Source organism: Colobus angolensis, unplaced genomic scaffold, assembly GCF_000951035.1.
Source record: "Colobus angolensis palliatus isolate OR3802 unplaced genomic scaffold, Cang.pa_1.0 Scaffold473, whole genome shotgun sequence".
Classification (NCBI taxonomy): Eukaryota; Metazoa; Chordata; class Mammalia; order Primates; family Cercopithecidae; genus Colobus; species Colobus angolensis.
This window is the reverse complement of record NW_012118188.1, coordinates 1,678,828-1,694,802: the sequence shown is the minus strand read 5'-3', so window position 1 is coordinate 1,694,802 and position 15,975 is coordinate 1,678,828. Positions and strand designations below refer to the sequence as shown.

The following is a 15,975-nucleotide window of genomic DNA, read 5'->3' as shown; positions in this document are numbered from 1 at the left end:
AAAGAAGGAAGGAGGGAGAGAAAGGAAAAGAAAAGAGAGAGTGAGGGATGAGGGAAGGAAGGAAGGAAGGAAGGAAGGAAGGAAGGAAGGAAGGAAGGAAGGAAGGGGAAAGGCAAAGAGAGAACAAGTGAGGGAGGAAAGAAGGAAGGAAGGAGAGAAAGGAAAAGAAAAGAGAGAGTGAGGGAGGAAGGAAGGAAGGAAGGAAGGAAGGAAGGAAGGAAGGAAGGAAGGAAAAAGAAAAGAGAGAGTGAGGGAAGAGGGAAGGAAGGAGAGAAAGGAAAGGAAAAGAGAGAACAAGGGAGGGAGGGAAGAAGAAGGAAGGAAGGAAGGGAGGGAGGGAGGGAGGGAGAAAGTCCCTTGGTTATTTGGCTTGAAAGGCAAGGAAGTTCTTAAAATTATATTATAGCTTAGGATTCAACTAATGGATTCGGCTAAAGTATAATCTAAAGCAGCATTTACCAAAATGCATCTGTGGTATATTATCAGGTTTTAAAGATTCTTTCCTAAATCCGTGGTCAAATAAATTAGGTATACGGTGATGCTTGTATCACAGGTTTTACTGTGAGGATCACATGAATGCACCTCAGACTGCACCTGGCACATGGCTGGGACTGGGGATAGGTGCTGCGCCTGATTGTAAACAGACTTGGGCACTCCGTTCTGGTAGGGACTGGTGTACAATGTCTATAAGGAAAACTTGTAGCAAAACTCTCCAGAACAATCTAAGATCATCTGGACCAAAAAGTATCACTTCTCTCTTCTCAGATTGAGAAGCAGGTGCTAAGCAAGCTGGTGGAGGCCAGGTGCAGTGGCTCACACCTGTAATCCCAGTACTTTAAGAGGCCAAGGTGGGAAGACAGCTTGAACCCAGGAGACCAGCCTGGGCAACATGGCAAGAGCCCATCTCTATAAAAATAAAGAAAGCTAGTGGAGCCTAGGGATTCCCCGCCTACTCTAGAGTAACCCAGAACCTCCCAGAAATACCTGAATTCCTAAGTCCAGCAGAGGTATCCCTAATATGTGACATCTGCAGACACTGCTTCTTCCCTAAGTGTTGCTTTTCTTCCATGACCCAGGAGGAAAGTGCCAGGCTTTCCTTGGAAGACACTCATCTACAGAGCTAGCATTATCTTTATACTCCCTTTACATACCTTGAGTTAACAGTTCAAAAGTATAGCTCTTCACATCATCTTCATTTTGAGCTACGATAGTATAATGGCCACTGTCTTCTTCCTTAGCACGGATAAGCTTTAATTTGCTTCGATACCTTTTAAAAAAAGGATTTTGTTTCAACAAGCAGTAGCTAAGTAAGTTCCAATTGTTTAAGCAATTGTGCTATTCAATTTAAGTTTTATTTTTACTGTAAAAACTAAAGTCATCTTGTTTTCCTTGTCCATATCATCTCTTCTGGAATTCTTAATATTCAGTGCACGTACTGAAGGTCTGGATCATACACACAATTCTTACAAGAGAAAATCAGACATTCAGAGATGAGCAGTGGTCATCTGCAAGAGCTATCAGTTCAGCCAGGGTCTGATTTCTGAAAGAATACACACAGCCTACCAGCTTTTCTTTAAAAAAAAACAAAACAAAAAAAACCCTTTGATTTTTACCTTTTAAAAAAAACATTTGCTTCCCCTACATATCCATCATTTAGGTGGTTCAGCAAAACAATGGAATACCATTGGAGGACAGAATAAGGACACTTTCTACATATTGGTATGGAGAGGTCCACAGGATATGACATTCCTACTTGCTTGTATTTTGCTTAAAGAAACTCTGGAAGGTTTCCTAAGAACCTAATTAAACAAATAAAGGTGTTTCTCTGTGGGAAGGAGGGGAGAACTGGGCAGTTTGGGATAGGAGTACAGTAAGGCTTCTTACAATGCACTCTCTTTATGTCTGATTATTTTTCAAGCATGGGATTCTATCACCTATTTAAAAAAAAAAGTTATAGGCTGGGTGTGATGACTCACACTGTAATCCCAGCACTTTGGGAGGCCAAGGCGGGTGGATCACTTGAGGTCAGGAGTTCGAGACCAGCCTGACCAACATGGTGAAACCCCCATCTCTATTAAAAATACAAAAAAAAAAAAAAATTAGCCAGGCATAGTGGCACACACCTGTAATCCCAGCTACTCAGGAGGCTGAGGCTGAAGAATTGCTTGAACCCAGGAGGCAGAGGTTGCAGTGAGCTGTGATCGTACCACTGCACTCCAGCCTGGGTTGACAGAGCTTGCAAGACTCCATCTTAAAAAAAAAAAAAAAAAAAAAGTTAGAAAAAATATGCTTCTCCAAACTTGATTAAAGAGAAGCTTCCCCAAAAATATTTTACATGGATTATAAATGACATCTGGTTGTGTGTGTCTGTGTGTGAATGCGTGTGCATAAATATAGTATGTGCCCACTGGATTGTCCTTTATAAATCATCACAGTGTGAAAAAGCAACTGGAATGGAAAAGAAAAGCACTGGTCATGGAGTGAGAAGATCTCAGGCATTATTACAATTCTCCACGCCTCAGTTTCCTTGTGTGTAAAACATGATAATTGTACACATAGCACAGAGTCATTGTGAGAGTTAATTAAAGGAGATTGTATGTGTGAAAGGATTTCATAGGCTCCAAAACACGTTGCAAATGCTGGGGCACTCAGACCTATGAAGAGAGCAGGCTGAACCATACTGGGTGTGCTCCAGGACTGGATTTCCTTAGAGAGTCCCCTAGGGCACACTGGGATGCTGATTACCAAATTATCCTCTGCTGTTTGTTGTCTACACTTCTTCAGCCAAGAAAACCAGTGGGTCCACTAGTTTTAAGCTCCAGGAAGCCAGATCCCCCACCTACCATGTTCATCTTTATATTTACTGGTTCATAATAAGAACTAAAAAATACACATTGAAGGATCCTTGAATCACTAAAAGGAAAACGCAGCTTTCCAGAACCACTCAGTTGGCAAGCCTATCCTGCCATTGCTGTGGATTATGGCTTGCAGACAATGCTCACACATGTGTTGGAGGTGTTAGCTGTACCAGTGTTACCCTATTCCTCTCTGGCTGCACAGCCTCATGGAAGTTCCTTATGGAAAGCTGCCCTCCTCGTTGTGCACCTTCATTTTGTGTCAACAGAAAGCCTACCAGATTCAGTACCCCACTTCATTTTTCCTTTACTATTCTATAGAGGTTGTAAAATTCCATTTTCTCAGACTGCCTCTCAATTACACGTGGAATTTAGTTCAGAAAGAAGAAAGCAAATCATGAGGTGAACTGAACTGATGAGAAAGGCTCTGTTCTTCCTCCTCCTGAAGGCTTGAAATATAGGACTGACTTTGCCTTTCTGAGATGATTTCTGACAAAAGTATAGGGCTGGTTAGCTGGGTGCTGCAAGATGTACCTTCTGACTCTTGGGTTCTAATCACAGCTTAAAACCTCAAGAAGCCCCATGATATCATCTGACCCAATTCCTTGCCTTGAAGGACATAAGGTATTGTTTACCCTGCATTGTAGATGAGGAAACTGTGGCTGAGGGTGACTCACTCAAAACACCACTACCAGTTAAGAGATGAGAGCAATCGACCATTCTGATTAAAAGGCAGGGATCCAAGTGATTCACTGCACTTCTCTTTCCTGACTAAAGTCAACCAGGCTCTACTCTTCTTTCCTATGAGTCCTCAGTTAGGGCAAATGGGTTTCAGATTAAGCCTATGATGTTAACTTTCACGTAAGGTGATGTGATAACTACCTCATGATGTGATAGACACCATACATGTCTACTTGCAATATGGATGATGAACATCAGGGAATGTATTCAATCTATTCAATCCTGGTGAGTCCAATTTTACTTCCTTTCTTCCACCCTAGCTGAATACAGTGACCTGTCTTTCCCCAGGGGCCAGAGCTTTTAGTTCTTTCTTCTCACCTTCTCATTAAATACTTACCAGCATACTAATACCATATTGCAATGTTATCATTCAAGGGATGTGATTTCAAGCATCTCTTAACTCAGATTGCTACATTTTCTAGAATGACTTTGGGTCTGGGTTGTAAGACACACACAAACCTCAGTCCGCCTCTGATGCACTCTAAAAAAAGGCATACTTGGGCAGAGTGTTTCTTTACCTTATTTCCTGAATCTTTTCCACATCAGTGGTGATCTCCGTGAGATTTTCGATCAGAGTCAGATTGTTTTTCAGCCAGGATATCCTGGGAGGTGGGTAGGCCTGCACCTCTACGACAAAATGTTTGACTTCATGCAGGTTGACAGCTTCCAGCTGGCTAAAGGTGGGTTTGATTTCAATGAACCCTTTCTCTGTACAGGAAAGAGTTTCCATTAAATAAAGATTACCACATATGGATCCCGAGCAGCATGGACGACTGACATTTTAGAAAGCGGAATGTACCATGAACAGAAATAGTGACTCTCTTCATTTCTTTGACCTCCCTGGTAGCCTGGCGGGCAGCACATTCGTAATCTCCACTGTCTTTCACCGTGGCCTCGGGGACCGTCAAAGTGTACACCAATTTGATGGATGGGACTTTGATTTCTTCCAGCATTGTGATGCCTTTGCCTTTCTACAGCAAAAGGGGAAGAAAACCGACTTTTAAAAAGCTCGCTCCTAGGAGTGAACTCTAAGGTAAACTATGGACTCTGGGTCATACGATGTGTCAATGGAGGTTCATCAGTTACAGCAAATGGATGGCAGGGATGTTGACAAGCGGGGAGGCTATGCATGTGTGGGAGCAGGAAACACGTGGGAAATCTCTGTACCTCTCACTCAATTTTGCTGTAAACCTAAAACTGCTCTAAAAGATAAAACCTAAAGAAAAAAAGCTAGCTGCTTAGAAAATCATGAGATTTTTTATTTCGTTTTTAATTTTTCTAGAGACAGAATCTTGCTCTGCTGCCCAGGCTGGAGTGCAGTGGCACAATCATGGCTCACTGAAGCCTCAACCTCCTGGGCTCAAGCGATCCTCCTACCTTGGTCTCCGGAGTAGCTGAGGCTACAGGCCCATGCCACCACGCCTGGCTAATTTTTAAAACATTTTTGTAGAGACGGAGTCTCGATACATTGCCCAGGCTGATCTCAAACTCCTGGCCTCAAGTGACCCTCCTGCCTCGGCCTCCCAAAGTATTGGGATTACAGGCATGAGCTACCACACCCAGCCCATTTTTTAAAAGGATAGTTAATGACACATATAAGGTGTTTGTGCTATACTGCTGAAGGATAAAGAATGTAACAAACTACTGTTTAAAGAATAACACCTATTAATTATTCAGTGTTTACCTATGGATATGAAATAGTTAAAAGCTTTATCTCAGTCAAGCTCAGAGGCTCACATGTGTAATCCCAACACTTTGAAAGGCCAAGGTAGGAGGATCACTTAAGTCCAGGAATTCGAGACCAGCCTGGGCAGTATAGTGAGACCCTCATCTCTACAAAAAAAAAAAAAAAAGGAGAAGAAAAAAAAAAACAAAAGAAAGACAAATAAAAAATAAAAGTTTTATCTCCCTAAAATATAAACAGTGATGCTCTGGGAAGTAGTCTTTCCTTTGTCTCTCCGTATTTTACAAAGTTTCTGCAATAAACCTACATTACTTTTACAATCAGAAAAAAACATATTGTATGAAACAATACTTTGATTATATATTTGTAAGCCAAATAGCATGTACTTTGGTTTGGAAAAAAAAAATGCTGTATCCTATAAATAAAAAGCAGCGTGTTTATGTTTTAGGGATTAACGGCAATCAAGCGTGAACAGAAGAACCAAATCACTCCATATTTCAGGGAAGATGTACATTTGTTGGACTGTAAATGTCCCTTCACCGTGTGAAGTTTATGAGGCAATAGTGAAAATGCCCACCTTTCAATCAGATGCCCCAGGATGAATGAAAAGCAGTGGCAAATGCATGGGAGAGAGAAATATATAAAAGGAGGGAGATCAATGGATAGAAGGACAGAAAGCTATCAAATGCTTAAAAGAACAGGGAGCAGAAATTTACAAGTCAGGAGTAGAGGGAAGAAATATATATATCTGGTTTTTGTTCTCCATAACAATGTTAGTCATTCCTGCATTTGGGCATTCATAGCCTCTTACACATGGCTCTCTTACTTGGTGACAATGCATTAGAATGACTGAGACTCTGTGTATATCTCCAGTGACCAAGAGGCAGCATGGTGGCTCCCTTTCCCCACTTCCATCTCCCCTCCTCCCTTCATCCGGCAAGGGAGGACCAGCTTCTGGTACAGTGCTTGGGATTGAGTAAACATCATTAAACCTTTGCTGAATGATTACATGGTGACTGTTCACTGAAGGTGAGCCATGCAAAGGTCAGGCACATAGGAGGTGGAACAGGAAGACACACTGTCCTCAGTGTCAACAAGGCAGAAGAGGAAGGAGTGCGGGCAATAAACACTATCAGATGAATCAACCGTCAGGAGCACAGAAGCCAAGACAATGACAATCAATGATTCTCCGCAATAGTAAAATCCAGTGGTTTTTTTGCTCTTCTAAGTCTTTGGTTGATATCTTGTAGCCAGAGAACCTTCCTATTTCTGTCTGACTTCTGAGAAAGAAGGCTTAGTGCACACTCTTTATGTATTCTGAAGGCCCTGGTCCAGCAACTATCGTGTCAAACTCGCCCATTGATCAAGGAGCCCTAAAGGCCTTTTAATCAAATATGTTCATCATAGAGGTGGGAAGCTAAGGTCTAGAGAAACTCAGTGATGTGCCCATCAGTGACAGACCCAGCACAAATGCAGGTCTTCTGAGCCCTGCTGCTCTGCTCCAAGCCATTGCACATTTTGAGGGTACCTACCACTTCTCCAGGGTAAGTCCACTGAAGGTCAACCACCTCATTGTTAAAAACAGCACAGGTGACCACAATCGTTTCCCCTGACTTATACACGGTTTTAAGAGCTTCCATTTCTAGATCCAGCTCTGATGTTGCTATAAAAAAGAACAAATACAAGGGCCTAAAAATCCATAGGATAGTAAGGATCTTATAAAGTTTGGGTGGTGGTGTTGTTTTTTGTTTTTTTAAGAAAACCCTGAAAAATAATTTGTGAACCAATTATGAATAAAAGCCCTGATCAAGATAAAATTTGAAAAATCTCACAAGGCTTGATTTTGAGATGGTGTACAACAATTAGGTGTATAGTTATAATACAGAATTATAAGATAATAACAATAAAAATAAATTCCAATCAAACAGAACACCGCATTCCTCAGCAGTGCATTAGTTATGGTTATACTCGTCCACAATCACCTTGACTGACATATTTACTCATTTAATCAACCAACCTTTGATGATCCACACTGCTCTAGACACTTTGTTTCCATCCAATTTTTTCTTCTCTTCTTCTCTTCCACTCTGCTCCTCAATTATTCTCAGTACTTTCCCAGAACCTACCACAGTGCCTGGCACAAAATTAGCTGTGCTCTGATTTTAAAACAGTGTACTCTTGCTGCTACCCATTCCTCCACATAGAATAGTGGTCAGGAAATATCTGTTGACCTCAGCATGTATTATACTTCCCCAAGCATACTAACTGTGGACATCAAAGGGTTGAAGTCTACAACTACTTTCTTCAAAATTGAAATCACTTTTCTTAAGTTACTAAAATTAATCTAGGAATCTAACCCCCTAGGTGTATGTTTGTTTTTAGGGCCTCTGTAGTCAGGAATGTGAATGAAAGTAAGAGGCTTATGTAAGAAAAGAATTCCTTACAGTATTTTGAAGTCAACTGATGAAACATGAAATCTTGCATGAGTAATCAAGCTTTAGCCTTTAGTAATTTTAAGCTTATTATTATAACCATAGAGGTCACCCTGACACTGTATTAGCTGGGGTCCTAAATCCCAAAATCAGAATTTAGGATCACCAGTGGTGATGATTTAGAAAAAAAAATCATACATGCACCTGATGATTTTGCCTGTTACTCTTATTTAAAGAAGGAAGGAGATGATACAAGTACCTTTTAAAGCATAAACATTAAATGGGATGGTCTGGAACTTCTTTCCTTTGACGGTGGCCTCACAGATATAGGGCCCTACAGTGAAGGTCCCATTAAAGCCCTGTCTGCTGTTGTAGGAGGCAGGTACCACCCCCTCACTGTTGTGTAAAGTTACAGGAGTCTCGGGATCAGTTGTGCGACAAGGTATGATGGCAGAATCATCGTCCTCCACAATGACTAAATAATCCGTCATTCCTAGAGGTACAAAGGCTACATCTGGGTCTGTGGTTTGAAAAAGAATGAAGACTCTATTAGACATTAATTTCACCTTTACACATAAATCCAGAAAAACTATCCCACTGGCAGTATTGATATTCGGTATGAAGTTCACCTTTACACATATATCCAGAAGAATTGCCCCACTGGCATTAGTTATCATGACAGCTACAAAGTGATTTTTAAGTATGAATAATATCAAATTGCCTGTCTCCTGATGGATAATACTGATGATAAATATCAATACTGGACAAGAGTTGTGGCTCATGCCTTTAATCCCAGCACTTTGGGAAGCCAAGGTGGGAGGGTTGCTTGTGTTCAGGAGTTTGAGACCAGGCTGGGCAACATAGAGAGATCCTGTCTCTACAAATAAATAAATAAATATGAACCAGGAATCTAAATCAAAATTTAAACAACTAAAAACAAAAATGAACAATAAAATAATAGAGTCCAACTCTGTTCAAAACAGGAAAAAATATTTCTAGTTTTATTATGAAATACTTTCAAAAAACTCTTATCACCTGTAGTCAGTACGATTGAAAAGTAGCACAGAAATGTGTTTGTTAAAAAGTAATCCTTTGAGAAATACATAAAATTTAAAGAAGGAGAAGGAGAAGGAGCCTGAGAATTTCCTTTCCAAAAGAAAAACAGCTACTTAAGCTACGATGGTAAGAAGTTCTAAGATTCTCAAACATCAGCTGCAGAAAAGGCCCCTAAATCTCCATTATTGTGAAATAAAAAGATCTCTGTCAGACAGTGATGCAGGGGCTACTTGGATGGCATCTGTGCTGGAAAAAGATAGGGAACAAGAAGAATTTTTAGACAATCTTACACGGATTAAAACTTCAGGGACTTGTGTGCCTTTAACACATTCATGATCCTACCATTCTCTCTTCACAGCAGGAGACAATCCCTCCACATCTAGAGGATTTTCCTGAAGGAATCTAAGTGTGAATGAAGTTGGGGTGACATTCTAAACGTCTTCCCTTTTCAAAACAAAGTTGTTTATTTTTTCCTTAATTGTTAAGAAGGAAGGCTCATATGAATAAGAGTATCATGAAAGAAGTAAAGAGGGTCTAGATCCCTGGGGACACCCGTACTTACAGAGGCTAGGAAGAGGAGCCCATTAAAAACTGAAAAAGAAAAGGCAGAAAGGTAGGAAGACACACTTCTGTGAGAACCTCCTTCCTCGACCTATGCCAAAACAGCAAGGATGGCAGGAATCCTAAGCGGTTTCTGTTTTGTTCTAAAACCAAGGATTCTAGCCACAGTCCTTTTTAATTTACCCAACTGCCACCACTTGTGTTCAATCCTTTGTCCTTTTAATTAAATGTAGGAGTAGGCCAGGCCCAGTGGCTCATGCCTGTAACCCCAGAACTTTGGAAGGCTGAGGTGGGTGGGGCTCACTTGAGCCCAGGAGTAAATCGAGTGTTTATTTGGAAGATATTATAATGAACTATCAGCAGCTCCAAGACCGGGCTTACCTATTAATTTTTGTATACTCAACACGTAGCCCAGTGCTGGACACACTGCGAGTATGTGTGCAACTTGAATGAACTGAATAGAGATGAGTATATTTCAGATTGTTTATACAGTACCAATACAGGACATGTCATAACAAAGATGACTTTCCAAACTTAATACAGCTCTGAAATGCTAACAATGAATATTTCTTGATAATATTACAAATGATTTTTATTTCTGTGTGTTCGCTTACATCTTTCAAACTTCCTGCAATAAATATTAATTATTTATATATATGTTTAAAACCTTAGTACATTTAACAGGAAAGACAGGAAGAGAAGAAGCTCGGTCCTGGGGATCCATCCCACTCACCTGGCACATAGATGTAAATGTGCCTGCCTTCAAGCTCATTCTCTTCTGTCTGAGTGTGGTTGTAATAGCAAGTGTACAACCCTGTGTGGGCCGCCGAGGCACTGCTCACTTCCAAGACTGTCACAAAACGGCCACTGTTGTTTTCTTCATTTCTGATTTCCACATCAGAGTTCTCTTCTTCAGACATGGGGTACTGCCAGCTCACTTCACTATCCCCAAAGCATCTCAGAGAAAAGGATGAATTCAGCTGCACAACCTTTTCATTTTCATTTGGAAGGATAGAGGGTAACGAAAGCTGGCAGAGGATTAGGCTCAGCCCTGCAAAAGGAAACACGCTCTGAATAGGATGCAGCCAGAAAGGACGGTCTCATTCCGAGAACTGAGAGAAGCAACAGTAGCAGCTTAGATGAACAATGACCATTTCTACACAAAAATCCGTTAGCCTGGACGCCCATGAAAGGTCCCCCATTATAACAGCCACTGCATCTGCTGAGAGCAGCAAATGTTCCAGATAGCTCCACCAAGCCCCACTGGATTCACTCCTCCAAACACTCAAATGGACAGAGGATGTCTGATTCCAGTTCCATATTTCAGACTCTTATGTGTAACCATAAAATATCCCAAGATGGCACAGGCTCAGGAACATATGGGTTCTTTATGGTTCACAGTCACTGCAGAGGTTTCCCTTAGTTAAAATGAGATGAGGCTGGGGTGCAGCAGCTCATGTCTGTAATCCCTGCACTTTGGGAGGTGGAAGTGGGAGGATCGCTTGAGTTCAGGAGTTTGAGACCAGCCTGGGCAACATAGTGAGACCTGGTCTCCACAAAAAATAAAAAATAAAAAAATTAGCCAGGTGTGCTGGTGCACACCTGTAGTCCCAGCTACTCCAGAGGCTGAGGTAAGAGGATCACTGGATCCCAGGTGATTGAGGCTGCAGTGAGCCTCTGCACTCCAGCCTAGGCAATAGAGTGAGAGACCTTGTCTCAAAAAAACAAAACAAAACAAAACAAAAACACATGGAATTAGAACAGAGGCAAGGATATGGACTGAACAAAACACAAAGCATCTGTGCTCAAGAATTCCACATTTTCCATTTCTTATAGCCCTCGGGCATGCTGTCTCTCCCTCATGACTTCCAGGGCCAAGCAGGATGATGTGGATTTATTTATTTGTTTATATATTTATTTGTTTTTATGAGATGGAGTCTTGCTCTGTCTCCCAGGCTGGAGTGCAGTGGTGCCAGATGATATGGATTTTAATTCACAATTGGTAAGTAAAACCCAAGAGTGAAAACTCTCAGTTCATCTTTGAACCTCAAATTTCAGTCTCGCTTATTTAGACTGAAACTGAACTTACTCCTTTTGAAACAGAGTAAATGTGATATAGCAAAGGAATCGAAGGTTTGTGGTCATTCTGGATAACGTCCTGTAGTTTTCTACTTCTTTTCACTCTTTTGGACTGTGTATGCAGAGTACAGATAATAAACCCATGGAGCACAGAACTTAGAAAACAAGAAACCCAAGACTGATAGAAGAGATATTTTGACTTAATTATTAATTAATGATTTGTAATATCCCTTGGAGCCTGATGTGAGACTCCCACCTAACTTCAATATATGACCACTATAATTCCTGAAGCTTGTTAAGGTAGGATTTGTAAGTACATCTGGATCACCTATTACTCTGTAGATGGGGTATACTTAGTGGAGCTTACAACTGTTAAATCTCTGGTCTTGCTCAGTTCTACCATATCCAAATGAGTAAGACAAAGACACTAACGGGCTGAGCTAACTCCTCAGGATAGAAGAGCACTGGTTCCATGGCAAACATCTGCAGTGCATAAATATCTGGAGGAAAACTAAGAAAGTCCAATACATCAACAAATTACCCCAATGGCATCCTTTTGGTGGGAAAGTTTTTAAGATTTTCCAAGAACCAAACATGTATCTATCAATTTGATTCCTAGAGAAGATAAAGGTGGCTCTGAGATTTGGAAGCAATGTAAGCATCTTTCATCAGGAGAGTTATGATTTAAGGTATGATTTCTTGGGCAAGAATTTTCTATTATTTATTTTCTTTGAACATTTTTTTTTAATGAGGTCTTGCTATGGTGCCCAGGCTGGGGTGTGGTGGCTAGTCACAGGCATAATCACAGTGCACTGCAACCTTGAACTCCTTGCCTTAAGGGATCCTCCCACCTTGGCTGCTCAAGGAGCTAAGACAACAGATGTGCCACCTCCCACAGTTGACCATTCCTGAATTTATCTAATCTAGCTCTAATGGAAGCCTTGTCCTAGGAAAAGAAAGAGAGTAGTAAGTAAATTTAGACATTATTACTAACAACATTTCAATGCCAACATTATATATGTTACTAAAACTGCCACTGGAGAGCATTCCTTTTGAAATGGAGTAAGTGCAATACAGCAAAGGGAACTGAAGGTTTGTGGTCATTCTGGATAACGTCCTATAGTTTTCTATTTCATTTCATTTTTCTGGACTGTGTATGCAGAGTACTGGTAATAAACCCATGGAGCACAAAGCTTAGAAAACAAGACACCCAAACAAGGAACTCAGAGAGGACTGGGCTCCATACCTGTGAGAAGACAGCCTAAGACCAGGAACGCCGGATGGGAAGTCCCCATAGCTCTGGGAAACTAGAAAAGTCAAAAGTCAACAGAAACAGCGTTAGCAAATAGAAATAATCCTGGAGCCTAGTTCTCTTTGTGTTTTGAACAATAGAAAATATTAACAGCATCATTTTAATCAAACATGTCCCAGGTTAAAATTCAAGGTTCAAACAGTAAGATGCCTGAAAGATGAAAGAATCAATGAAGCCCCAAGATCATGGCGGGAGCTGCCTGAAGCCAAAACCTTCTGTGATTGCATGCAGCTTTCAATGGTCCTTTAAACCTTTATATCAAGATTAGAACAACAAAGAAATAAATACATATATATATATTTTCTCAGCTTCCAAACTAGAGCTGATTTTCACGTTTCAATTAATAAAGAGGTAACACCCTCTACAACATCCGGCCACTACACTCCAGCCCGGGCCACAGAGCGAGACTCTGTCTCAAAAAAAAATAAATAAATAGAAAAGTTGCTTGGGTTTGAGTAAATACCTTGATATTTAAGTGCCATTTTGACCTAGAATTTCTGAAACTTCCAACAATGGAGGTCATTTACAGGAGGCCTTTGTGATACTGAGGCACATACCAGGCTCAGACCTGGGCACCCAGCCCGGGTTCTCGCAGGAACCCTCGGAGAACCTGCTGGATCCCAAGCCAGGCTAAACAGGGCATGGAAAACCAGGTACAGGCATGAAAGGAGGAGGAATACAGAAAGTGAAGAAGGGAGAGAAAGTAGGAGAGATAAGTGTGACTAAATTTCTGTGCAGGAGGTAGGGGGGATGCAGTAGACTCTAGGATAAAATTAACAGGAGGCTGATCATTCGTTTTCATGTTAAGGTAAAAGCACCCGTGCAAACCAAGTTCAAGAACTTTCTAATTTTCTACAGCCAAATCTGGGAATGAAGAAGTAGAGAAAGGATGGAAATTGACTGTCCATAAGACACAAATAAGGCAAAAAGTGGGCAAGAAGAAAGGAGGGAAGGGAAAAGAAAATTAAAAAAGAGAAAGAAATTAAAAGGGGGCCCCTGTTGCCCTGCGGTAAAACCACTGTAAGGGACTATTCTGGCACACCGTGAATTCCCCATTCACTTTTTTCTGGCACACCGTGAATTCCCCATTCACTTTATTTTATCTCCCATGTCATTTCTCCCTTGAAGTCACTGATAGTGGTCACTGGTGAAGTCAGTGAGAAGGAACTATGAATGAACTTGTAGGGGCTGGGGCCAGTAAGTACCCAGTTCTTGACTGAAGAAGCCACAGTAAGGGTCCTGGGCAGAGCCCCCAGTTTTAACATAACCCCCTGAAAATCACCACGTTAGTCTTGGCCTGGGATGTACTGGATCCCTAAGTTGCTCCTAAAGTCACAGGGTGAATCCCAAAATTGGAGATCACCGTGGGAGGCCACATGGGTTCTTGGCTTTACCCAGGAAGGAATTCAAGCAAATTTATTAAGAAAGTAAAGGAACCAAAAAGGGTGGCTACTCCATAGGCAGAGCAGCCACACGAGCTGCTTAACTGAGTATACTTATGGTTATTTCTTGATTTTATGCTAAACAAAGGGTGCATTATTCATGAGTTTTCCCAGAAACAGGGAGGAAATTCCCAGAACTGAAGGTTCCTTCCTTTTTCCAACATATATGGTAACTTCCTGTCATTGATATGACATTTGCAAACTGTCATGGTGCTGGTGATATCTTTTAGCATGCTAATGCATTATAATTAGCATATAATGGGTAGTGAGGATGACCAGAGGTCACCTTCATCACCATCTTGGTTTTGGTGGGTTTGGGCTTCCTTCTTCACTGCATCCTGGGTTTTGGGGGTTTTCTAATTTATTTATGAAACAGGGTCTTGCACCATTGTCCAGGCTGGAGTGTACTGGCACAATCATAGCTCATTGTATCCTTGAACTCTCGGGCTCAAGCAATCCTCCCACCTGAGTTGACCCCCACGCCCAGCCCCAGAGCTGGGACTACAGGCCTGCACCACCACACCCAGCTCATTTTTAAAAAATTATTTGTAGAGATGAGGTCTCACTATGTTGTCCAGGCTGGTCTTGAACTCCTAGGCTTAAGCAATCCTCCTGCCTTGGCCTCCCAAAGTACTGGGATTACAGGCACAAGCCACCACACCTGGCCCACATCCTGGGGTCTTTATGACCTGTATCTTGTGAAACCACCACACCCAGCTCACTTTTAAAAAATTACTTGTAAGGAAAAGTGCTTGAACCAGGGAGGCGGAGGCTGCAGTGAGCCAAGATTGCGTCATTGCACTGCAGTCCGGGTGACAGACTGAGACTCCATCTCAAAAAAAAAAAGAAAATTATTTGCAGAGGCTGGGCATGGTGGCTCATGCCTGTAATCCCAGCACTTTGGGAGGCTGAGGCAGGCAGATCACCTGAGGTGAGTTCAAGACCAGCCTGGCCAACATGGTGAAACCCCATCTCTACTAAAAATACAAAAAAATTAGCCGGGTGTGGTGGTGTGCGCCTGTAATCCCAGCTACTCAGGAGGCTGAGACAGGAGAATTGCTTGAACCCATGAGGGGGAAGTTGCAGTGAGCCAACATCATGCCACTGCACTCCAGCCTGGGTGACAGAGCAAGACTCCATTTCAAAAAATAAAATAAAATAAAATAAAAATTATTTGTAGAGATAAGGTCTCACTATGTTGCCCAGGCTGCTCTTGAACTCCTAGGATTAAGCAATCCTCCTGCTTTGGCCTCCCAAAGTACTGGCATTATAGACATAAGGCACCACACCCAGCCTGCATCCTGGTCTTTATGACCTGTATCTTGTGAAACCATTCCTACCCAACTCCTATCTCATCTTGTGACTACCAATGCCTAACCTCCTGGGAATGCAGCCCAGAAGGCCTCATCCTCTTCTCACCTAGCCCATATTCAAGATGAAGTCACTCTGGTTTGACCTCCTCTGATGCTAACTCATGCAATGGAGTGGGCCTAATGGGACTCAGTTTGTTCCATCACTAACTTTGGAAGCTAAAATACGTATACGTAATTACTGAATAAACTGTTTTTTGTTGTTGTTGTTGTTTTGTTTTGTTTGTTTTGTTTTGTTTGAGACGGGGTCTCGCTCTGTCGCCCAGGCTGGAGTGCAGTGACAGGATCTCGACTCACTGCAAGCTCCGCCTCCCGGGTTCACGCCATCCTCCTGCCTCAACCTCCTATTGTTGTTGTTGTTGTTGTTGTTGTTTTAAAAAAAAGGAGGGCCAGGAGCGGTGGCTCACGCCTATAATCCCAGCACTTTAGGAGGCCAAGGTGGG

The 15,975-nt window shown here is 41.8% G+C and overlaps 1 protein-coding gene across 2 annotated transcripts in view; it reads right to left on the bottom strand.

Annotated features, from left to right (window-relative positions):
* PDGFRA (platelet-derived growth factor receptor, alpha polypeptide) overlaps nt 1-15,975 on the bottom strand; it is a 61,867-nt gene that overhangs the window by 24,722 nt on the left and 21,170 nt on the right. For both annotated transcript variants that reach the window (XM_011958767.1, XM_011958766.1), the window contains 7 exons: nt 12,655-12,715; nt 10,063-10,380; nt 7,972-8,232; nt 6,813-6,943; nt 4,396-4,567; nt 4,115-4,304; nt 1,152-1,267 (listed from right to left, as the gene is read on the bottom strand). In XM_011958767.1, coding sequence (XP_011814157.1) covers nt 1,152-1,267; nt 4,115-4,304; nt 4,396-4,567; nt 6,813-6,943; nt 7,972-8,232; nt 10,063-10,380; nt 12,655-12,703 — 1,237 coding nt within the window. In that variant the 5' untranslated portion in view covers nt 12,704-12,715. The remainder of the gene's footprint in view (nt 1-1,151; nt 1,268-4,114; nt 4,305-4,395; nt 4,568-6,812; nt 6,944-7,971; nt 8,233-10,062; nt 10,381-12,654; nt 12,716-15,975) is intronic.